This window comes from Gallus gallus, chromosome 1, assembly GCF_016699485.2.
Source record: "Gallus gallus isolate bGalGal1 chromosome 1, bGalGal1.mat.broiler.GRCg7b, whole genome shotgun sequence".
Taxonomy (NCBI): domain Eukaryota; kingdom Metazoa; phylum Chordata; class Aves; order Galliformes; family Phasianidae; genus Gallus; species Gallus gallus.
The window spans coordinates 29,407,559-29,432,637 of NC_052532.1; the positions used below are offsets into that span (position 1 = coordinate 29,407,559).

Here is a 25,079-nt window from a genome sequence, read left to right on the forward strand (position 1 = left end):
AGTATTAACCTAGTCTTCCCACCCCAAAGAGGTGACAGCTCCTTGCTTGGTCTTATGTCTCCTGAGGCTGACAGCCTGTAAACTGGTTTTCTGTCACCAAAGCAAATGATGGCCTTTAACTGGGAGCCAGACGCTACAGCCACCACTCCATCACTTCAGAGAATGACCAATATAACCAGTTTTCAGTCCTTCAACAGCATGACCTCCAACTCTTTGCAGAAATGGGCTATCTCGCACACTGGCATCCTGCTCTTTCAGGGTACGACAGTTCTTATTCTAATTTTAATATCTATCTTTTAAGAAAATAATTTATGGCAAAACCCTCTGAAGTATTGTCTTCATCATGGAATTGTGCTGAATTATTGTTCTGCCCACACAGAGAAAAGGAGCAGCAAGTCAAAGATTTAGCAATTTGGCATTGATTTCTGTCACTTGGCAGCAGAATACCATTCATGTTGAGAGGCGGCTGCCCCCAGAGTGCCCAAAAGAGGGGGAGGCTGTCATCTCCTGAGCGCTCTGCTCAGTCCCTCTCCTTCCACCATCTGTCTGTCAGCACACTTCATGAATCCCCAAATATTGTTTCTCACAGCTTTCTAAAATGCTGAATTTTGAAGACAGTTCAGTCCCTACATGCGTACACACAAAACCCCAAACTTGAAGTAAGAGAAAGCAACTATCTGCTTGTGAGTGTGTGTGTATCTGAAGGGATTTAAAGGAAGGAGAACGTATCCTTAAAAATTCATCACTGCTGCCAAACTTATTGTTTCTTTTGCTTAAGAACAGTAGGGAAAACAACAACAACAAAGCCAACACACATTAAAAAGCATCTGTCATGAAATGCAATGTGAAATACTTCTGACCATCGTGGTCTTGGTTCTCTGGAGCCTCAGTAGCTGCTCTTCTCTTTGTTTCAAATGTTTGTGTTAGCCACCAGCTAAAGATTGAGCTTGTAGACTTTAGGTCCGAGAGATGAATTAGTATTTTATACAAAGTGTTTTTAAATATTCCAAATATGTTGTTAGCCCTGATTTGTTTGGCTAGGATGTGTTTTGTTTGCTTTAAAAAAGAGGATGCTTTGAGGTTATTACTGTAGTTGTGCGGTGAGAAAAGGATTGTTTTTTGGAGTGATTTCCATTTAGACAAAGAGACCTCATCCAATTTCATCCCCAGTCAGAATGACGTATTACTTGAGTCTATACGTGAATCTAGACTAAAAGACATGAAATGTTCATTGGGCAATTATCTTTTGATGCTGAGTACTGCAGCGGTTGTCTGCAGCTTCTAAGGCCGCACACAGCCACAAACACTATCATCAAAGTACATCTCACACAGTCACCTTGGAAAGGTGTAATCCCAAGACTACAGAGAGCAGATCTCAGCTCTGAGCTCTGTTACAGGGAAAAGAAATGAAAGCTGTGGCAATGCAAACACTGTGCAGCCAGGCATGCCGTATCCCAGTCAGGGGATGTTTGGCACTGGTACTTGTCAGCAGCCTGCTCCCACAGAGGATTTTAGCAAACCTCTTGGATTCCCAGGATGGAGCTCTAGAGTTGCCCTCATTTTCTTCACTTTAATGCCACAAATGGTTAAATTACTCTGCTTGTTGAACCAGCACGTGCTGAAAGGTTTCAGCTCATTTGCAGCCTGAAACATCACACAGCTTTGTAGTAACAAACATTTTGAGACAAATCATCCACAGGAACATCAAGGTTATTCCTGACCAAAGAAATTATGTTCAGAGCAGTCCTTGGGGTCCCTGTCCAGCCTCAGCACAGGGAGATGGGAGCTGGTGCCGGCAGGACAATGAAAGTCAATGGATTTCAGCTTGTGCACAGCTCCTCATTTGCCTTGATTTAAAGGTCCCAGTCTCAGCCCTTTATGGTGTATTTAGGCTTCCTTATAGGCCTCCAAGGGACTGCAAGCTTCCATATTCCTTAAAAGTATACCTTGTTGCTGTAATTGAAGCCATTTTGTTACTGTAATTCCTCCCTAATATTACAGTTCTAGTCAAGTGTTCTTTCCCTCTGGAGGCATCAATTATTATGGGTTTTGAACAGGCCTCCCTTCAGTATACGTATTTTCACTCCCAGTGCCAGAATCAGGTCACTGTAATTCTCTTTCATAGTAAAACACTATCCCTTCTTTTTTCTTTCAAACCTGATGTATAACACATGTAGTCACAACTAATTTCATGTCTTACCTCACAATAAGCTATTTAAGGTGATTATCATTCTTCAGAAAAACTAAAGAATGCTACGGGTTTCATAGTATTTCCTATGCTTTCTAAGTATTTTATTAAAGCATTGAATGTTCAAAGTCCAAGGAGACAGTTATAAAGTTTATGCAGGTACTGAACCCGTGTAGATTTGGGCACTGGGGAAAGAGCAGAGAATCAAGTCCCAACAGCACACTTACTGAAAAGCAAACTGCACAGGGTTCATTGGCTAACCCTTGTGTGTGAACCAGAGGTTTTCACTATGTGGTGTGTTGATGCCTGGTCCCCACACCTCCATTGGACTCCCTGCTGTATGCCTGTTTGTATCTTGATCTCCGTGACATCTCCGAGGATAGGGAGGGATAAAATATATTGCAGACTGAGAACTGAACTCTGGATTTGAGGAGAGGACTGAACCCATGGCGTAGCCAAGTCACTGTCACTGTGCAACAAACAGTATGTGAATGGTAGGTCTTTTTGCTCTTCTCCACCAGCCAGAGAGAGAAGCCTGTGGTTGGGATGCATAGCTATTTCAGGCAGAAAGTGGTGCAGCTTCTGTCCCCATGGACCAGCACTGGGCTCTGTTTGCTGCTGCAGGAGAACTGTAGAGAACGGACAAAGAGGTCCCATGTTTGCCCTGGCAAGGTTTGTGCTAGGGAGGTTGTCCTGACACTTGCTGAACATGAGACTGTACTGTAACAAGTATGAAAACTGGTATTTGCTTCACAGTGTTAAAATGAAGCACAGTTCTGCATTTTTATGAATGGTTCCCCTATGAAACTCTAAAGATGCTTAACTCAGATGGATGTATGTAGTAGTTATCACTGTGCCATCTGCCCTAAAACTTGCACTTTTCATGAGATGCCACTGCTGGGACATCTGGCACTAAAAATATGTTTTCTGCATCATCTCACAATTGAGGAGGATGCAATGGTTGTTCAGCTCCACAGGAGACTCCTTGAAGCATCCCTCTGTTATCTAACAACTTCTGCAAAGTATGGCACTAAGCTGGCCAGGGAATGAATAATGCTATTAGTGGAAGGCTGTGTTTTTGCTTTATGGGTTAGAGTGTTGTTGGAAGGGAGTGGTGCTAGTGTGATGGATTGATTGATGTATAGCCAGCCTGTCCTATATCCTATAAGTCAATAGTTGGTGTGATAGGACTAAAATGACTGTGTAATATACTGTAAGTCAGCTCCTATTATACAAAGGCTAAAAAACTGCAAAATCAATTCACATCTATATTTCTCAGGCAAGTCTTCTGAAATAGCTTCTGTATAACTTGAACCTACCATATATTGGAATTTCCTCCTTAATTCACAGAGTATTTTTCTCTCCTAAAGTTGCACACAAAATAATGTGTCTTGAGACTGAGCAGTTACAACAAACTTCTGCCAATTGTCAGCTGCATCTTGATGTATAGGTGTGAGATTTACCAAACTGAGGAGGAACTGTCCCTTCGCCATGGCTGGACAGAATGGAATCAGTGCTCCTTTGTGCCAGGTAATTTTTTCCACTTGTGGCAAAAGCCATTGCATGAGCCTGTGTGCTTCTTTGTAGGAGGTGGAGCTGTGCCGTGTTAGCAGCCAGGAGAAGCTGGGACTGACTGTCTGCTACAGAACCGATGATGAGGAAGACACAGGGATCTACGTCAGTGAGGTAAAGATATGGGCTGGGGAGGAGGGAACACATCAGGGAACATGAGAGCAAGTGCTCTGAGACCAGGCTGCAGAAATGTCGGCCACGAGCCAGCATGTGTCACTTCCAATTCATTTAGATTATCAATTTAAATTGTGTTTCTCAAGTAGTGTAATTATTACTAGCACGCTTCTTTAATCCTAATGCTTTTAACTAAAACATCATAGTTAGGGAAATACAAAGCAGCCTGAGCATGGTCTGAATTTTGAAAGAAACCTGCCCTTATATGGGAAAGCAGGCAGAATTTTAAGAGAGAGCCTACTCCACACCCTGCTTGCATTTCATCCTGTCACAGCCTCAGTAGTCCTTATTTTATTTGTTTGTGGGTTTCATACAGTGATGACATAACAGACATACCACAGTTGGATGAAAAGAATAGCCTGGGAGATCAACATGTCAGAAATACTGACCTCTCCTAATAATTTTTGTATTTTTATCAGTCAAGAAAGAGAGTACTGGGTATTGAGATGAGCAGAACCCTGAATTTTCCAGTAACTTACAAGGAAAACATGGCATCCTACACATATCCTGAGGTGTTTCACAATGTCAGTCCAGAAGACTTCCAGGCATGTTAATTCCCTTTGGGTCTTCACTTATGTCCAAGATGGTTGTTTTCCTGGATAAAGCAGAACTCTTGTGAGTCCAAGCTCACTAATGATTGTTCTAGTTTCCCAGATTGTCATTTTTATGACTTGTTGTACTGTATTCTGGGTGAAGCTCACAGACAGAATTAATTGGTAGAGAGTTTTCTCCTACTTAATAAACAAGGATGAAGAGAAAGTTCGTCTTTCACAGGCCAGAAACAGTGTCAAAGAAGCTGAAAAGCACAGCCATAGAACTAGTATAAGGAATTAACATAAGTCTTCCAACAGTTGTATGGATGCTGCTGTTAAAGTCTGACCTTGTGAAGAGAAAATAAGATGCAGGAACCTTCTAATACACTCCAGAACTATACGTGAAATGTGCTGGTTTTCCTACATGGTAGAAATTTCTCAGACTTTTTTTTAAGTGACTGCAATTGTATTGTCTTTCATACTTGATTAAACATTTAAGAAATATTTTTTTCTATGATAGTGCACGAGAAGAAAATGATACCTAACAGCTGCAGAGGATATAACCTGCAAACAAATGCTAAACTCAAATGTTTTGTATGAAAAAATAGCTTATGGCATGATGAAGCAAAATAAATGATTCAAGATATCCATCGAATGAAAGGTGATAGATCGAATTGCCCTGCAATGAATAGCAGGTCATTGCTCAGGGATGAGCTATAGTGACTTTGATAAACTGTTAATGGAGCTCTAAACTTCTATTTAGGTTAAACTAACTTAAAATTAACTGGCTCAAGCCAGAAACATTATACTGAACTTGTGAGTGATCTATACAGAATAGATCCTTTGGGGTTTTTCACTGTTCCCTTGAGAACTGCAGAATTTCAGAGGAAATAACAGCTTGATAACTGAAGCAATCATTTAGTAGTAAATATTTTCATGCAAGAAAAATAATCCTGCTTTTTTCCTAAAGACAGGCCCATTTGTATGGTGGTATCAATGGCTTTAGAATCACCGCAGCCCGTAGTGAACTTCCAGAGCAGAGGATCTCTGTAGTTAATTCTTCGTGCTCTGACAGCTGAAGGTTAATGCTTGACAGTGGCATAGAAAAGTATTAATCTGACAATGATGTGCTCCCAACCCTTTCAGTCTTTAGGTTTTTATCTGAAACAAGCTTATACGATTATTTAATGAACTATTGAGTTCATGGGGTTGTAAAGAAAGATTTAAACTGCCTCTGTACAGAGCAAAAAAGGCATGTTTTCAAATTCAGCAGTTGTGATTGGTTTCCAGTAAAAATATTTTTGTGTTCAGTTACTGAATGTTGTCCTATGCAGGTGGATCCAAACAGCATTGCTGCCAGAGATGGACGGATCCGTGAAGGAGACCGCATTTTGCAAGTATGTGACAATAGCCTCTTAAACTCTTTCTTCAAACATACAGAGCTGTCTTCTCCATGGACTGTTAATGAGGGAAGGTAGTTCTCTTTGTTACTGTGATCGATGAGAAAATCCATGTCTGTCTGTTTTTTAACACAATAGCTGGGAGCTAAAGTGCGTGTACTGAAAAATGAGAATGACAAACTTGTTCTGGCTCATGCCCTTATATCCCGTGTATCTCATTGCTGTATTTATTAGCAAATCTCATTTTTCCTATGTTCATCTCAGTGTCAGATTTGAAATAGGGATTCAGAAAACATAAATACAGGTGTCAGAAAGTTGCTGATCATTCACTGATTGCATAAATTTGGGTGAAACTCACTCAAGCTGAGCATTGATGGTAAGAGTTTTCGTACAAAAGATGTGTTGTCCATAATGGATGATCTTGAATGTACTTGAGCAGGATGTTCACTCAGCTTTTGCTAACATTTTCTTTTTTTCTGACAATAAAACAACACTGTTGGGGGTTCCTTGCTAATCTACCATCTTGGCTTTTTTCTTCCCTTTGCTTACGGTTGATCTTCTCATTCAGAGAGCTGCCCCTGCAGCTGTCCTGCACATAGGTTTGTGCAATAAGTCACAGCACCCATAGTCCAGGTCTGGAGGAGGGAAGGCAGGTAGTGTATGGAGAGGGGAATAGCTGGTATGGCAGTAGGTTTGTGTTCTGAACTGTCAGCGACAATTCTGAACTGATGACAAAATCACAAAATAGCTACCAAAAATCAGTCAATTGGAAACTTCTCTATTATAGCATCTTAGGTCTGGTTTCCAGTCTATTTCCCTTGTATTTTTATTTTATTTTTCCAGAAGTAGCTCCTGGTAATGACAGGTTGCTTTTCTGTAAACAGTTTTGGAATTGCCCTTTCTAACGTTAAGTTAGGTTTCTGGTTGTCACAAGTTCCTTCTCTCCAGTCTTCTCATTTTTGCAGCCAGCATCTTTGCTGAAATCTGTAGTCGTATTTCACACCCTTGTATCAGCTTTGGAATTGTAGCTAATCTCCTGAGCACAAAAGAATCGGGCTGTGGGACCACACTGCCAACTAGGAATAGGAGTGGAAAAGTCAGTGTGCTGTTTTCTGTGTCTTTTTATAAAATATCCATTGAAGGAAGTAAATAGAATATATAGTGGTGTTCTTAACTTTAAAATTTCAGAAAAATATCTTGTTTATTCAACCAACTAGAAACCATGTTCATTCCTCCTCTATGCACTTTAAGTAAATTGAGGGTAGATTCATTTCCTGCTATTTTCCTTTATTTCTGAAATTTCTGGATGAAGTGGAAAGCCAGGAGCAGTTCAGGCAAACATTCTCAAATTCCTTATGAAATTCATTTCAATTGTGAGTAAAGACTCCAGAGGTGAGAGAAAGCATAGGTAATTCCACCGTGTTTTTGTAGGCTGGAGCATTACTTTAATGTCAGTGCTGATATATAGCTATGAGTTTGATCATTAAAGTTAATACCCAGAGAGTTATGTGGGGTTTACTTTCATATCTGAAAGCACATTGACCCTCTATCTACTCTTATTGATGAGATAACTCAGAGAAATAGAAGGTGACAGTGCCATTATTGGGGATTATACTGAGGCTGGGAGCAAGGCAGAGCTGTGAGCTGGGGGCATTTGCTGGGGGCAGCAGATGGCATTGGTCACAGCTATAGGGGGATACTGTTTTGTGCATTTCTCATGAAACTACAGTGAATTTCCTCAAGAGGCTGGAACTGTCCCCTTCTCATTCTCACAAACATCACACAACCTCTCCAGTCACCTTCACAGTCCTCTTAAAGATCTTAAGTCTGGATACTTCATGTCAAATATTATGAAGCCAAGGGAAAGGATATATTAGGACAGTCACAGTGAAACCTGCCTAAACTTCTGCTGGTTTTAGCTGTGGAACTCCAGTCTAACCGATGCTGTCCTCAGAGATGCAATCTCCATGACTGAAGTCCTACTCGTTCCCCAGTGATGGTTCCACTGGTGTGCAGCCAGCAGGGCTGTGGTCTCCAGAGTGGGAAAAGGGACGGTTGTCCAGCTGATAGGACTTGTTGAAGCAGCCACTGTAGCTTGGGGTGTTTGGACAAGCTGGAGATCTGCTCCTGTCTCTCAGAGGCTATGTTGTGGCATTTTGGGTTAGGGCAGGTCTGTGTCACCAACAACTTGCCTGGTCTCCTACAGACTATTGTTACCCTTTGTGTAACCTCTGTAGTGTCTCAAACATTTACTCATTGCCATTTGGATGCTCAGGGTAGAACAGGGTTTTCTTTAATCAGAGTTAAAGCTGTGTTTTTGTGTCTTAATTTTCAGGCTTACACACACATGCAGAAGTATAACATTCTCTTTACTTTTCATACAGGAAATTCCTGCTACTTATGAGAGATGAAGTATTGGGCACGGTATTATTTGCCCCAAATGTTCATATCTTTCTATCTTCCCATTTTGTTTTCACCCATTTTCAAACAGACTAATTATTTTTTCACTACCACGATTGGAATAATCCACTTCTTTGGATTCGGACAAAACTAAATACGTATGGAAAATACAATTTGCACATAGTCACAGCCATGTCTGTTTCGATGAGGTGATAGAACAGCAGAAAGGTAGCAAGAACAGCACATTCTTATTGGAGAACTACTTCTATTTTGATTACCCCTTGGCAAGGGGGATACATATGTTTTGTGTGATTCTGGATACTAATCTGTCCACACAAATATGAAATGATTAAATGGAGCAGCAATAAGCAGTGGCCTGTAAGTATTGCCTGGCAAGAGATAATGCTGCAGCTCCCTAATTGGCCCTCTATGCGCACACAGTGTGACTGATTTCAGCTGCGGTATTACCAGTCTTGCTTCCACCAGCACTATTATCTCAGAGTGACACTTCCATTACTCTGAACGAAGAAAGATGAACGTCACCTGTCAGGGGCTGGTTAATTGTGTTGCTAGATGTATGTTACCAGGGCGCAGGTTGGACATTTATGAACATAACTGCTTCCTCTGATGTCCGCCATCCTTCAGCGATCGATACAGCTCTTACAGTAAGCGCATAATTGAGTGAAGGCACTTACCACTGAGGGGCTGAAGATGAGCCCGTTGTGCGAGTTTCATTGTCCATACATTCACCACAAATGAGCTGATATTTGCCCTTTATTGTGTGTTGCTTTGTGGAAATAGAAACTAATGTGCCACTTTCATTTGTTTTCTAGATTAATGGGCAAGATGTCCAGAACCGAGAAGAGGCAGTGGCATTGCTCTCCAGTGATGAATGCAAGAAAATTGTGTTGCTGGTTGCAAGGCCAGAACTGCAGGTTAGAGTAAATAGATGCACTGAGCCAGGACCTGGGTTATACTGTACTTCACTGTCACTGTAAGAAATGAACTGCTGAGAAGGAGGAATGCCAAAGTTCCTAACAAAAGGAGGAAAAAGATAGTTGCAGAGCTTTGCCCCTTTATAGCCAACAGAGGAAATTATGTGATATTGCCAGGGCTTCTTTGCCCAAAGCTAAGCAATTATTTTCAGCAGACAAAATAAGCAGGTATACAAATAAAGCTGACAGCACTAATATGATATTAGTAAAATATGAAGTAGAACTTGAAAACTATATATTGCTTGTTTGATGATTCTTAGTTGTTCTGGGGATAAACTTCCCATGCTTACCTCAGTCATTTATACAAGCTTACTCAAAGCTGTAGTTTTTCACTGGTGATGGCTCTTTTTATTCTATGCACTTGTAAGCAACTGTTCATTTATGTACCAGTTATGGAAATTTCACTACAGTACCATTCAGCAGCTCTGGATCTAATAGTTTTCAAAGTACCCTGGTCACAAAATAATGCTGGTACATTACAAATCATATCTCAGGAGGTGCTTTTTCAGAAGCTTTTAGAAATATTTCAGTGGTGCTAAAAAGAAAATTATGCCATGCCAAGAATATTTTATATCATTGCAGGGGGAGGTATTAGGTAGATCATCAAACTAAAGGAGAGGTAGAGTGGAAGAAGAGTACTGTTTGTGCTTCCCTTTATATGCTGTTTTTAAGCCACTGCAAAGCAAAAGAGACATTATACTGTCACTGTTCTCTCCATCTGTCAGCAGTTCAAACAAAGTTGGTTATGTTGCCATTTGTCTCCTATGATATTGATCTGATATTTCTCAGTTTTGCTAGCTGCATACTCTGTATAAATGAAATTGAGTAAGTGTAATTCAGTGCCACTTGGAATCTCCACTTCAGTCCAGTAGTTATGTAAGATTCACAATTTCAGCATTTATTTCCTTTATGTTTTTCATCAATCTGAGCAATTCCCATAAAGATGGTGACATACTGTACAGCAAAAAAAGCTGTGCACCAGTGTATATTGTGAAATTGTAGCTCACACTGGAAGTTGCAGAAGTTTTAAAGACTTTTCAACATTTTTATTTTTTGATTTTTCACTCAGATTTTGTTGTTCTATAGGAGACAGAAACCCACCAACTAATAAAATGCATACTCAGGGAAAGTCTGTTTTCTGTATTTGTTTAGATTGGTGAACATTAGAAAAATTATGTTGATATGACATAAGGAATTACTTTCTCATACCATTATTGCTTCCCATACTGATGCTTCTTCCATATCACATGACACAGTGTTCTTTGGTTTGCTGTTTTTTTTTTTGTTGTTTGTTTTTGTTTAGTTTGATTTGTATGTTCTAAGTACATATTTATGTAAAACTGAAGAAACAGCCATAGTACATCAGAAGTCAGGCTGCTGCAAACCTATTTCAGCTAGCTGTTTTGCTTGGACTCTGGTAAAAGATAGAAGGATTAAGCAGGCTTTTATTTTCAGATAGAAAAAGGCATTGTCAGTATTGCAATCTTGAAGGCTGACTGCTGAGTACATTCATTGGGCCACAGGGAAGAAAACCTTCTTTGGCCATGTATTTGTGTGGTGAATACTGATGGATAATTAAGTTTTGAAGTGTATCACCAAAGGGGTGCCTAACCTGTTCAATATGGAAAGAAATAGCACAAGCAGGTGAATTAACATGTGTACAGTGCACAGAATGAATGTAGTGCACATGTATGCTAAAGTATATATTATCTTTATTCTAAAAGTGTATCTTAGGGATTCACATTAAGTTAAATTCATGGCCTGCCATGATCAAAGCAGCAGATTTACCCAAGTGAGATCCATCTTTCATTCTCCAGATTTTGTTATCTTTGCAATTTCCTCAAATGTGACAAATTAAACTGCATTCTTCATAGTAGAGAAGGACTGTGTTCCTGCTTTCCTTGGGAGGAAAAGCAAGTGAGAACAGTAAACAAAACTAGTGGTCAATACTAGATGTTTCAGAGAATGGCTTATAAGTCCCTTTAAGGACAAACAAAAATTACATGTCCTAAAGAAAAGAAAAGAAAAAAAAAAAGCCTCCTTCCTTCTAACCTTGAGCTGACTTTGCCAAGAAAAACTATGGAAGATTTATGTTTGGCAAAAGCAGAGTAGACATTTTGAAGGAAACAGTGATATCCTACCAGCATTCAGGCATAAGTAAGTACCACACAACACTGATCACTCTCCATGTAGTTTTGAACTACCACTTGCTGATTTGCTTAAGTGTGCTTTGATGCCGTGGTGGCACTTCTGCTGGAGGTGGTGACCTGTGTTGTACTGATCTGGCTGCCTTGAGACATGAATAGTTGGTACTGTTGTCACTGTCAAGTGCTTAGGAATGTGCTGTCCTTTTGTCACCTTCCTCTTCCAGTTCTTTTACCAGTGACAGAACAATAAATATTGCCTTCTGCTCTTTTCCCACCATTACAGCCTTTACAGGAGTGTCATTGACTGGTATTTTCCCTTTCAGTGCAGTGCACCATCTGGCGAGGGATTACAAATACAAATGGACACATGCCATATACACATGAGCACAATGAGCAAAATGAGAAGAGGAGCATTCTAGGGCAGGGGTGCTGGTTTTGTTAGTGTAGAAAGCTGTGAAGGGGGCAAATGGGATGTGGAGAGAGGGTGGTATGCTCACTAGATGAAAAATGCAGCATTCCCTCCTATCCTTTTGCAAGACTGTCTTCATTGAATGATCAAGTATTACACTTAGGGAAAACACAAACAGATAAGGCTTGTTTCCAGGCACACTGTAAGAACAACTATAACTACCCTTCCAGTCACCACATCTGCCTATTGCCATCCTCTCTATGTTTGTTTGCCTTGAAGATCAATGGGGAAATTGCAGTAGAAATGCAATGCAAGGCTGTTATTGAGGGTGCAGCACTAGGGTACAGCACTGGGGTGGAGGCTGTTGAGAGAAAGCACCCGGCTGTCTCATGGCCCTATTAGTAATGATGCCGCTCTTTCAGCGCTGGGGCTCTTGGCGGTAATGAACATGACAGCTTCAGGATTATGCACTGTGCCTTTCATACCTTTTGAAAAGAGAAAATGTCTGTGCTGTGCAGTCTCCTTCATTATGAAAGAAAATCAGTCATACTGTTTCAAGAAAGGATAAAAGGCATGAGAGTCCCATTTTTTATCTTTCTTCTTCCTTTTTTGAGAAGCGGAGTCCTACCGCCTGGCTTTCTGAAGTGAATCATTATGATAAAAAGAACTAGTCAAGCATTGCCATTCGGGTTTACCCTATTTTAGCGTGTGTCCTTGCTGACATAATATAATGTACTAATGTATTGTTTGCAGCTGGAGGAAGGGTGGCTGGATGATGAAAGGAATGAATTCTTGGAGGAGTTGAACTTGGAAATGTTGGAAGAGCAACATAATGAAGCGATGCAGTACACAGCCAATGAGGTGGAGCAGGTAGGACTGCTACTAAGTGTGTCATTTGAAATTTTGCTGGGTATACTTCATACTAATAGAGAATGAAATAGTACACTGTTAAATGGAGTCAAAAGCTTTGGCAGAATTTTATCTCTAAAATGCTCTGAACTACACTATGCTGTAGGTAAAGCAGAAGGGAACAATATATTGGGGCCAAGTATGATAACTTACCAAATGATTTGGGAAGCTCTGATAAGTGCAGATTTCTCTCTCTCTCGGGGTTTTTTTTTTTTCTTTTTTTCTTTTTTTTCTTTTTTTTTCCTTTTTTCTTTTTTTCTGGGCTCTCCAAATATTTGTTGCTTTCTTTGATTCTGAAGTCTTTGGGCTTTATGGTGATGAATTAGTGAATTGGATCGGTGTGGCTTGTAGAGCTCTGAGCTGGGATGGGTGCCACTCTTTTTGTACACATGCAAAGTATGAGCCAGCCCACGAACCAGGGAGCATGTAAGCTAACTTATAAATGAGATGGAAGAGGCGTTTAAAAGAAACAACAGGTGTTTTGGTAACACAAGTGTATTTTTCTTACACCAGCAGTGCACTGTTTATCATTTGTTTTGTTAATGGAAACAAAGATGCATACTGTTAACACAGTCTCAGATCGCTGCTATCCTTTCATCTGCCCATATGTGCTGTTAGCGGTGCAGCTCTGGCAAAGTTACACGTGCAGCCCTCAGTCGTACAGTTTAATCAAAGGATCTTCAATAAAACTGTGCTTCATTGTGAAAGGCGTAAGTGACCTTATCCGTTCCTGAAGCAGATGATCTGTCAGCATGCACACCCGTGTGGAGCCAAGGACATAATATCCCACCACATCTCCTAGCTTCTGCGTGTGTGCAGCTGGGGAAAAACTCTTTTTCTAACCACAGAACTTTCCAACTTGAATTTTTTTCCCTGTTTTGAATTGTTTGAAAGCAAAGCCTGAGGCATTTTCCTTTGAAGTGAAGAGGGAGAGACTCTGAGAGCCTTCCTTCTTCTGGATATCAGGGAATTTATTTCACAGACTCACAGGATATCCTAACTTGGAAGGGACCCACGAGGATCATCGAGTCCAACTCCTGCCTCCACATAGGACCACCCAACATTCAAACGCTGTTATGTTTGAGAGCATTGTCCAAACACTCCTTGAACTCCTACAGCCTTGTGCTATCCCCACGGCCCTGGGCAGCCTGTTCCATGCCCACCACCCTCTGCTGCAGACCCTTTTCCTGAACCCCAGCTGCCCTTCCCCTGACACAGCTCCATGCCGTTCCCTCGGGCCCTGTCGCTGTCACACAGAGCAGAGCTCAGCGCTGCCCCTCCGCTCCCTGTGAGGAGCTGCAGCAGCCATCAGGCCTCCCCTCAGCTTCTCTGCTCTGGGCTGAGCAAACCCAGGGACCTCAGCTGCTCCTCATACACCTTGCCCTCTAGAATCTTCACCACCTTCGTAGCCTTACTTTGGGTATTTGCTAGTAGTTTTATGTCATCTTTATATTGTGGAATCCAGAACTGCTCACAGTATTTGTCTGATGGGAGACCCAGCTTCAAATCCTGCACTGCCTCATCCATGCTGGGGACTTGAACTTGTTTCTAGCCTATTCCATCCCCACCTCTCCTCCTACCTTGATGCTGTTGATAACTCCCGTTAAATCTATTCACTTTACACAAATTAAATATTCATTGGGACAGAGACACTGATAGAATAGCTAAGCAATTAAGTCTATTATCTGGAATATGATAGATCAGATTACAAATCCTTGATCTTACAAGCATTTAATTATTCACACCAAGTGGAATAACTCCAGTGTCAGAGGTGAAGGGAGCCTTACAATGGAATGTGCAATGGCCTTTTAGTTATGATTCTCTTTTCCAGGCAGTGATCCAAGTCTTGCTTTCCCAAGTTGAATGTGCTAAATACTGCACTGCTAACCAGCCTGACCTGAGATTTGGCATCTTTTTCTATTTTTTTAACCAGAAATTGTAGCTTGAGTACCCAAAGATTTCCTGTCAGAAAGAACACTTGTTCTTTGCCAAGCATTATGCTTCGTGCAGAGAGATTTTCACTCTCTTCTGAGGAAAATTCTTTGATCAGATCTGCCATGAAACCCTTTTTAACCCCTGGCACAACATTCTGGGACCTCTGAAATTGCAGTTGTGATTTTCCACTCCCAGTGTCTTTTCAAACTTTGTTTTTTTTTGTTTTATTTTTTTTTACTGAATTTGGTTTGTGGTTAGTGTTCATTACTGAATGGTGATGTTCTACGTGGCAGTTTCATCAAACACTGTGTGATTTTTTTTTTCCCACTGAGGTCTTTGAGTAGGAATATTTTTCCCCTATTGAGATTTTATATTATGGCAGAAGAGAGCTACACTTGAAAAGATTATGGTCTGTAAGTAGGTGTCTGACATTGCATTGCTTGAAGTAATTCTAGGACAGCCAGACAGTTCTTTGCCCTTCTGATGAGTAATTGAATCAACCAAATGCAGCTAGATGTGTAATGGGGCGTTAGTAATTTGTGACAGCTGCTGTCTCTCCAGACTCTATGTAATGACTCAGCAACTCAGAAAACTAGTTCTTTACTCTGTTCCTAGCCTTGTTAGGCTAGGAAATCAAGCAGTTTTCCGGTGAATCATATAATACAGTGGAGTAATGAAACTGCTCTCATTGCAGCTGCAAGTGGCCAAGTTGAGTAGCCTTAAGCTCCCTGGTTGGCCACAGAGATTTTGCTGCAACATTAGCATTAATTTTTGTGAACACAGTCTTCTGGTTTCATAATCACTGGCCATCATGAATCTTATGATCTGCAGGAATGAATGCGTATAGTAGCAGGCTATCCTTCCAAATATGGATCTTTTTTATCCAACACCATTTTAACATGTGGTGTGAGCTGTCAGAGAAAAAAATTGGTAGTTTGTAAAAGAAGAATGGTATAGAATTAAGTGGATAGTCGTGTCCTTTTTGTATTTTTGAGCCACTCTGTGGAATTTAATCAAGAATTGTATCTTCTCCAAAAAACCTAAAGGAAATATGTAATTCTTCATTTTTTATAATTCATTTTATTCCTTCCCCATTAGAACATTGTGGCCCATTGTGTAGAAGTGATAACTTTGATATGAATACCGTACATTTGCCATGCAGAAATTCTTATCAGTACCATGGAATATATCAAAACCTATTAAGAAAAGAAAGAATTGGATAAAACAATTCATTCCCGCTCATTCAAAGCTGAAGTGCAGTGAAAATATCTGGGGGAAATTCTTTTTGTTTTTTTTTTCCTTTGAGAGAGGTCTGTTTCAAAAGAACAGCACTGTTTACAGAAGAGCATTTTACCTTCTAAAGCACAACTGAAATCAATTCCAGTCTTCCCCTGTGATGGGTGTATCTCATGATTAGCCTGTCACTGGAGATTCCTCTCATTGTGGTCAGCCTCCCTTTTACTCTCAGACTGATCATGGAGCCCAGGCTGATTAAAAGCCTTGACCGAATCTCACTGCTTTCAAACTTCAGTAGCAGCATGGGTTTAGAATCACAATATGCATCCTAAGTTGTAAAATGAGAATAGAACATTGCCCAAATTCCTGCAAGATTAGCCATTTTATAGGCATGAATGCTTGCTGGAGCATCTTTTGTGGTTCATTTATTGTTTGATTGTACACACTGCCAGGTTTGCATTCTCATTATCTGAGTGCTCACTGCAAAGATGAGGCCCAAGGATTCCTTTGGTATTTCAAACAGAAATAATGGTACCCAAGATTGACAGTGTACGTTTGAAAACAAACACTTTGTTTGAAATAGATAACATGGACAAAAGCAGCACATTGGTAATTGAAGACTGTCTTCTGGTTTGCAAAAGGGACTGAACCTGAACTTAAGCTTGCTACCTTTCAAAATAAAATGAAAATAATCTCATACTGTAAAAGACTGCTCAGCCTGCACATGTTCAGGGTCTCCGTCAGAGATGACAAGTCCAGAACAGAAAAGCCAGGAACTATCTTACATAAATCACAGAGGATTTTTGTAAAAGTTTCTCAAAAACACACAAACTTTCAGTTTTATTATTTGAAATGGTTGCATGTATCTATTTCCTGGGGAAGATTTTAACTTATTTTTAGTGTCTGCTTTAGATTGAGAAGAATCTAAACAGACACTTGTTTCTTCTTGACAGGGAGAGGAATCCAGGGTGACTACCTTCCATTCAGGTGTCTGTACAGTAGACACTTACTTTTGATCAGGTGAATCCAACCCATTTGATTTCCAATAGACTCGAATGGCGGATTTTACTTTAATTACATCTTTTGTGTGTGTGTGTTGATTATGCATAGTAGATGGCAGTTATTATGTTCACTCCATCTAGATCATGTGTAAGTTGTAGGAGCAAAATTTAAATTGTTGATTAAAGTAGTACAGAAAATGAGCCCCAAATTCTGAAAGTGTTGATTGCATGAGCCCATACTGTAGAGTTTCTTTAAATGCCTGTGCAAGCAGATACATTAAAGGATTTATCAGATATACCCAAACATCTGGTGGTGTGGCACCATGCCGGAGATACCAGAGGAAGCCCTATAGTAATATGATGTGGCTCAGCACCTGGAAGCTGTATAGCTGTTCTAACACAATATGTATAAGCCACTCTGAAATGTAAGCTGAGTTTAGTCACATAGACACAAACTGTTTTGTGTCACTCCCCATCGGTGTCAGCAAGGGGATATTGGCCATCCTCCCTCACTAGTGATGTACTAGTGATGTAGTACACGACATCCAGGCAGGCACCCAAATTGCTCATTATTCTGCAGCAAGGCCACCCCAAGGTCCAGTGGACTGACCTTGTGTCAGTCGTTAAATGAAGCAGGTGAAAGAGGGGACCAGAATAGTTTATATAGCAGCACTCACTTGGAAGAGGTAAATAAGAAAAAAAAAAAAAAAAAAGAAACTAAACACAAATCTCCAGCACTTCTGATGAATGCCCTAGACACTTCCTTGGTTGGATTGCCCTTCTTTCTGATTACCCTGGGTTTTCATGAAGAATTTGGTAGGCAGTGAGTTTTTCTCTGTGTAAAATCTGAAATTTTGTAACTTAAAAACAGCTGTTGCCTGAAGACTTGTGATCCCACCTCTTCTCCAGATATTCATGAATAGAAAACTAAATTGTTGCAACCACTTTGGATATTTAATGAGCGTTAACAACAACAACCAAAAATAAACTGCTGCTCTCTTGCAGCAGTGCGTAAGTTGAGGAAAGAAAATTAGATAAATTATTATAATTAATTATTGCTGAATAATTCTGCAATACTTAGTTATTTAGAGTGTTACTAGGTCTAATCTTCACATTCCCTCTTCCTCTGACAAGATACCCCTACATATAAATGGCTAAGTAGAACGATCTGACAGCATCTCAGATAGGGGAAATACTATGGCTGCTCCAAAAGTAATGCCTTCTATTTTATTGTGTTGGCCCCTGACATCAGAGGCAGATGTTGGTGGTTTGGCAGTAGAGGTTGAATCTTACCACCAGTATTCCATTAGTTTTCTGCTTTGCAACAGAAGGCAGCAGAGGGGAAGTCTGACAATATGGGGTCTGACACAGAGGTGCTTATGAAGCAGGAGTGTGTAATTGAATTCATACATGCAGAAAAAATTGCACCCATTGACATTCACTGACTCTTGCTAAATATTTCTGGAGACCGAACACTGTGTGTGAGCATAGTGAGGCAGTGGGTGATGCATTTTTGCATTGGTGACAGCAATGTGAAAGACAAGCCATGTTCCAGACAGCCGTGCATAACTGTCATACCACAAAATGAAGAGCATCTTGATCAGCTCATCCATGCGAATCAGAGGATTACAACCAGGGAACTGTGTACAGAACTGAATATCAGCTTCAGTGCATTGGAATGGTGGCAGCATTTGAATGTTTCAAAGTCAAAACGGCAGTCTATTAAGTATCAGCATGTGAATTCCACATCAAAGAAACACTTCATGATGCAGCCCTTGGTGGGTGGGTGATGTGCAGTGTCTTTTGGGATAAGCGAGGAGTGATACTTCTGGATTTCCTGGAATGCGAACAAACCATCAGCTCTGACCACTACATCATAGCGCTGACTAAGCTGAAGGTTTGAACTTCCAGAGTAAGGCCAGTGAAGAAGACAACCGTTCTCCTGCAACACAATAATGCCAAGCTCCAAGACCGTGAAGCACATTGCCAGTCTTGGCTGGAGTGTCCTACCACACCTACTATATAGTCCAGATTTGGTGCCTTCTGACTCCCATCTGTTCGAGGTGATGAAAGATGGAGTGTGTGGGCAATATTTTCCTAGCAATAATGCCATCATAGCATCTGTGAAAAAGTGGGTCACCTCTGCTGGTGCAGATTTTTATGAGCGTGTCAGGCAGACTCTTATTCATTGCTGGCATAAATGCACAGCTAGTGGTGGTGACTATGTTGAAAAATATTGTTTTGTAGCTGAAAATCTTCTCTATCAAGTAGTATTATTGTGTTCTTAGTATCTGTTGTAGTATCTCTGGAAGTTAGTCTGAGGCAGTACTTCTGGGGAACCTACGTATGTGCCAGGAAATTTTTAAAAATTTGGCAGGTGTGGCACCCAAAGATGGATGAGAATTAAACGCTTGTGTGTTTTGTTATTAGCTGTACATTGTATGTGCGAAATGATGAGTATGAACTCCTTGCTACTATTATAAATATTTCTTTTCAAGTCTTGTCTGAGAACACATTGCTAAAACATTCTTTCAGAGATTTTTAACTGGTCCATCACAGACACTAGATTATCTTTGTGTTGTTTCTTTCAATATTTATCTTATTCCACTATTGCGGTGTATTTGGAGGTGGAGGTTATCTTTGTTTTCCTCAGACTAGGCCATTATTTTTTCCTTGTAACTGAAGAAAAGAAACCAGTTGAGAGGTGCCTGATCATGGGGTACACAAGAAGACAAGAGAAAGGAGGAGATAGGAGATGTGTTTTCATCCTGTTTTACTGTCTGTCGAAGACAGAAAAAGGAAATTATAACAGTGTCCTCTTTGAATTTGTTTCCTTTCATTGGGTGCACTCTGTAGATTTTTTCTCCCATAATTTTTCTCCCATTTTCTCTCCCATAATTGGGTGCACTGTAGATTTTTTCTCCCATAATTTTTCTCCCATTTTTTCTCCCATTATTATTCCTACCATTATACATAATTATGCAATTGTACCTCCTAAAAGAAAAAAAAGCATTTGGTTGATACTATATGCACTTAGATTTGGCGAGTAGGCCATATAAATTGCACTCTGGCTGATTACGCTCTAAGAGGAGTAGAGGGAAATTCTTTTCATATCCAGTTTGAAAAATAAAAAGCATGTGTCTCTTCAAAGAGACATTATTTCACATTCTTTGAATTAAGAGAATATAAATAGGTTAGGTACAGTGATTGGGTGTTAATTAAAAAACAACAGCTTAAAAGCTTGACATCCTGCCCATGGCAAGCACTCAGTGTTGTATGCTTAATGGTAAAAGGCTGTTTTTATTTCTAAGGAATATAAACTCCATCTAGGGAATAGAAATGATCTCCAGAGATGCACGAGAGAGAGGTCTACTTGAGCAAAATCTAGGAATTCAAAATGAACAGTCTTTCAGAAAAAGACAGCTGAATGCAGGAAGCACCGAATGCAAGAAGTACAAAAGAGGGACACTGAGGGTGTAGTAGAACAGGCTGGCCTTTTGCAATCTTCCGCACTGCCCATCTTTATCATCTTCATGGAGACTATAAAGAGTCCACAGGTCAAAAAAAAAAAAAAAGCTCCACTGATGAAAGAAGTCTTTTCATACCCTCTTAGGTTGCACTAGTCATTCTTAGATTGGCTGCTTGCTCTATTTTTTTTTTTTTTTTAAGTGATATAAGCACTGAAGCTTTTTTCCAAGTTTGAGAAGATCTCAGCTCCACCAGTCTCTGGCCATTATCCAGAATCAAAAACAGTGCACCATCTGGTGATCATTATCTTTAAGCACTACAAAGAGGTGGCTTAGCTAGAGAGGGAAATGTTTCTTTCCGGACTTTAGAAAATATGTCACTAGTGCTGTAATTCATCTGCTTCTCTCAGTATGGCCACCACAGCATGACTCTCAGAAATGTTTCAAAGCCATGAGCTGTAGGACTGCTGTTTAGTGATCTCTTTTAATTCAGTTTAAATCAGACTCCAGCAGTTTAAGCAAAACAGAGCTGGAAAATATTCTCCTGTAATGTGATCTGTATTTGATAATCACTTTGATTTGCTTATTCTTTTAGCCAAAGAAGCATGAGGAGGAGGATGGAACTACAGACACTGCAACCTCATCATCCAACAATCATGAGAAGGACAGTGGGGTGGGACCTACAGATGAGAGTCTGCGTAATGATGAGAGTTCAGAGCAAGAAAATGCACCTGAAGAGCAGAACGGTGCAACTCTGCAGAACAAACGAGAGCTGGGTCATAGCCAAGACACATTAGGAAGTGTTGAGCTCCAGTGCAATGAAAGCTTTGTGTCAGGGGAATACATTGAATCTGATTTCATAGGGAACCCGGAGGAGGAGTGTGAAAGATTTCGACAGCTGCTGGAACTGAAGTGCAAGATTCGAAACCACGGGGAGTATGACCTGTATTACTCAAGCAGCACAATAGAATGCAACAGAAGAGAGCAAGATGGAGTGGAGCATGAGCTGCAGCTACTCAATGAGGAGCTAAGGAACATTGAACTCGAATGTCAGAATATCATGCAAGCTCACCGGCTCCAGAAAGTGAGGGATCAGTATGGAGACATTTGGGCTTTACATGATGAGGGATTCAGGAATTATAACACCAGCATAGACGTACAAAGAGGCAAACTGGATGACATCCTGGAGCACCCTGAGAAGTCAGACAAGGACAGCTCCAGTGCCTACAATACAGCTGAAAGTTGCCGGAGCACCCCCCTGACTGTGGAGCGATCACCAGACAACTCACTCCAGAGGATGATCAGCATCACCAACAGGAAAAACCTGAGGAGCACAATTGTGGCTAATCAGTCATCCTCAGGACAAAGCAACAAGGAAACAGTCTCAGTCAAAACCAAACCCACTGAGCAGAACAGCACTGCTGAAGGCACAGTGCTGGCATCAGAAAACAGCAGATTCACAGACCAGGAAAAGCAGAGCACCGAACACATTCCCTACCTGTCCCCATATCACAGCTCTTCTTACAGGTATGGGAATATACCTGCTCATGCCAAGCATTATCAGAGCTACATGCAGCTGATCCAGCAGAAGTCAGCTGTGGAATATGCCCAAAGCCAGCTCAGCCTGGTGAGCATGTGCAAAGACTCACAGAAGTGTGCGGAACCCAAGATGGAATGGAAAGTGAAAATAAGGAGCGATGGGACAAGGTATATCACAAAGAGACCAGTTCGAGACAGAATCCTAAAGGAACGTGCCTTAAAAATTAAAGAAGAGCGCAGTGGAATGACGACAGATGATGATACAATGAGCGAGATGAAGATGGGTCGCTACTGGAGCAAAGAGGAGCGGAAGCAGCACTTGGTGCGAGCCAAGGAGCAGAGAAGGCGACGGGAGTTCATGATGCGTAGCAGGCTGGAGTGTCTGAAGGAAAGTCCACAGAGTGGCAGCGAGGGCAAAAAGGAAATTAACATTATTGAACTAAGTCACAAAAAGATGATGAAAAAGAGAAACAAGAAAATCTTGGACAACTGGATGACAATCCAAGAACTGATGACACATGGTGCTAAATCTCCAGATGGCACAAGAGTGCACAATGCCTTTTTATCAGTTACTACTGTATGAACGCAGCTTCTTTCAGAGAGTATACTACCAGTTTAGGTAGAGTACGATTGCCTCGTTCAATGTGGCATTTTTATATATTTTGTGACTGTTTATAGTTTGATCTTTTTTGTAAGCAAAATTACCTGGTAATTTTTCATTTGTTTTTCATATAACGGTACCTTCTTTATCTGGCAGTCTCTCTTTATCCTGCAATGTATTCATATTACTCATTTGTAGAAAAAAAAAAAAAAAAGAAAGAAAGAAAGAAAGAAAAGAAAAGCAAAACAAACAAACAAAAAAAAAGCAGAGAAGCCAATTAATTTCTTAACCTCATACATATCCTGAATTGAGATCCGGATTTATTTCTCTAGTTTTCTTTTTTCTACTTTAGTAACAATACCAAAACAAAATGCTTTATACTCTATCCTTGGCTTAACAAGTTGTTGAAGTTTTACATCATAGATTGCATCTGTTTAGAAATCATACACCACATCCAGTCTTATAGATAAGAACGTCCTTTTCCCAACAACACATTGTACAGTAAGTACATTTATTCTATAAATTGCAATTGTATTTGTCCAAGTAAAGTGTAGATGGACAATTCTCCTGTGTTCTGTAGTAGCATTGGTCATGTAGCTAGGCAGTCTGTGGTAATTGTGAAGATGAAAGAGAAATAAATTATTGCTTATCTTTAAGAAAGAAAGGTGAAAAGTTGTTTGATTTCAATTGACTGTGTGCCTCTAAAGGATGATTTATTTCCACCATGCCTGATTTTCTTTAGCATATCTTTCAAGAACATAAGACACGATTCCATAGACTATTCTTGGGAATTAGCTTTGCACTTTTTAGGACACATAGGAGTGAGATGCTCTGTCTGGCTCTCTGGCTTTTTCTTACCTGCTATTATTAGTCGCTTTAATAATTGTTTAATACATTGCTGTGCTTTATGCTGCTGGGTAGCTATTTTGGGTCATTTTCCTGGCTGAGCTTGGTATTTGTTCTACACATAGAAAATATAAACAGAGCACATGGCTAACTTTCAGCCACATCTCATTCATGAAAAGTAACAGTGGTCATCACTGACATTTTCATAGAAGATGAGTTAAGAAAAAAATAGAGAATGAATGAATGAATAAAGGAGTTAAGACTTTGATTTTATTGCTGAGGAAGATCCAGGTAGTTTGGAAGTGCCCCAGAGGCTGACTGGTGATGGGGAGCAAGGACAGCTGTCTGCTGCCCAGTGGAGTCCTTGTCTTTCCCTATGGCAAAGGCATCTCAGCTGCCAATGGGGCATCTTCTAAGCTGCTGCTTCAGGCATCCCAGTGAGTCACAGCAAACTGAAGTGACTAGTCCTGGGCAGTTAGTGGGGCTTGGAAACCTTTTGCTCAATAACCCCATTTTTGTTGTCCCAGACAATGTGGTTCTTATCTGATATGTATTCAGTAACAGGATTACGTGCTGAATTCTCTTGGCATCAAGCTTTAAAAGATATGCATAAAGATGCAGAAATACACATTATTCCAAAGTCTTTAATTCTGGAAATCAGTCATTTGTTTTCTAACCACATTTGGCACCAGTAGGCATTGGCAGTGCTATCTGCATCTCTAGGCACATAAATACCATAAGAACACAACTCCCTGAGTGCTTAGGAAAAATATGCCACTCACAATTCACAGTTTGATAGCCAGAATATTCTCCATATCAGTCTTAGGAAAATACCATTCTAAATCCTCTGCTAAATATACTGTCATTCACGCATAATGAAGAATACTTCCATTTTTTCTTAATAAAGTAGAAAATTTTTGGAATCCAAGAGCAAAGGGAATTGCAAGGTGATAATAGAGTCATTTCAAGGGTCTGTTACTAGACTGTTCCTCCAACAGATCCAATAAACCGTCTTTGACCAGACTGAGTCATCTAGAAAGATACGCATTCTTCTTTTGAAGACATCAAAGCATGGAGATGTCACCGTTTCCTTTGCTGCATTTCAATAATTACACTTTTAAAAGCAGATCTTGTTCCTAATCAGAATTCAATTATCATCAGCTCCAGATAATGGCTATTGCGATGCCTCTCTCTTAAGTACAGGACTTACTGTTTTCTCCCTATTACTAAGTCATAAGTCAGATCTGCTCTGAAACAGAATAGTACATTGCCCAAATTCAGAGAAAAATGGGAATCTTCGGAAAATGTAGTCATTAATTTATTTCATTGAGAAATAAATTTAGGAAACTCCTTCTCTAAATTAGAGACAAGGTGTAGTTGGATCGGGGTTTTAGGTAATAGAAATAATTAGGGGGGAAAATATTTATAGAGATGATATACAAGATACTGTAAATGGAAATGCATTCAAATCTGAGGAGCTCTTCTGTTGATATTCAGTGAGAGACAAAGCAAAGACTGAGGGGTGATAGACGATATTTTATTCTGGGAGAAAAAAAAAAGAACAGTAAAATCATAGGGATTAAATTGTCAGTTTAGATAACTGTATAGGAGGGCAGCAAAATTGAAAGGATGTAAGTCAATATTAACTAATGCATCAAGAAAATAATAACATAACTAACGCATCCCCCCCCCCCCTCTACCCACCCCCCCAAAAAAAAACATTTCCA

At 40.3% G+C, this 25,079-nt stretch overlaps 1 protein-coding gene across 4 annotated transcripts in view; it reads left to right on the forward strand.

Annotated features, from left to right (window-relative positions):
- Positions 1-22,732, forward strand: part of PDZRN4 (PDZ domain containing ring finger 4) — a 246,615-nt gene extending 223,883 nt beyond the window's left edge. For all 4 annotated transcript variants that reach the window (XM_015282412.4, XM_040648075.1, XM_416030.8 and 1 more), the window contains 5 exons: positions 3,776-3,874; positions 5,802-5,864; positions 9,101-9,202; positions 12,572-12,688; positions 20,962-22,732. In XM_015282412.4, the coding sequence (XP_015137898.2) occupies positions 3,776-3,874; positions 5,802-5,864; positions 9,101-9,202; positions 12,572-12,688; positions 20,962-22,488 (1,908 nt within the window). In that variant the 3' untranslated portion in view covers positions 22,489-22,732. The remainder of the gene's footprint in view (positions 1-3,775; positions 3,875-5,801; positions 5,865-9,100; positions 9,203-12,571; positions 12,689-20,961) is intronic.
- The last annotated feature ends 2,347 nt before the right edge of the window (positions 22,733-25,079 follow it).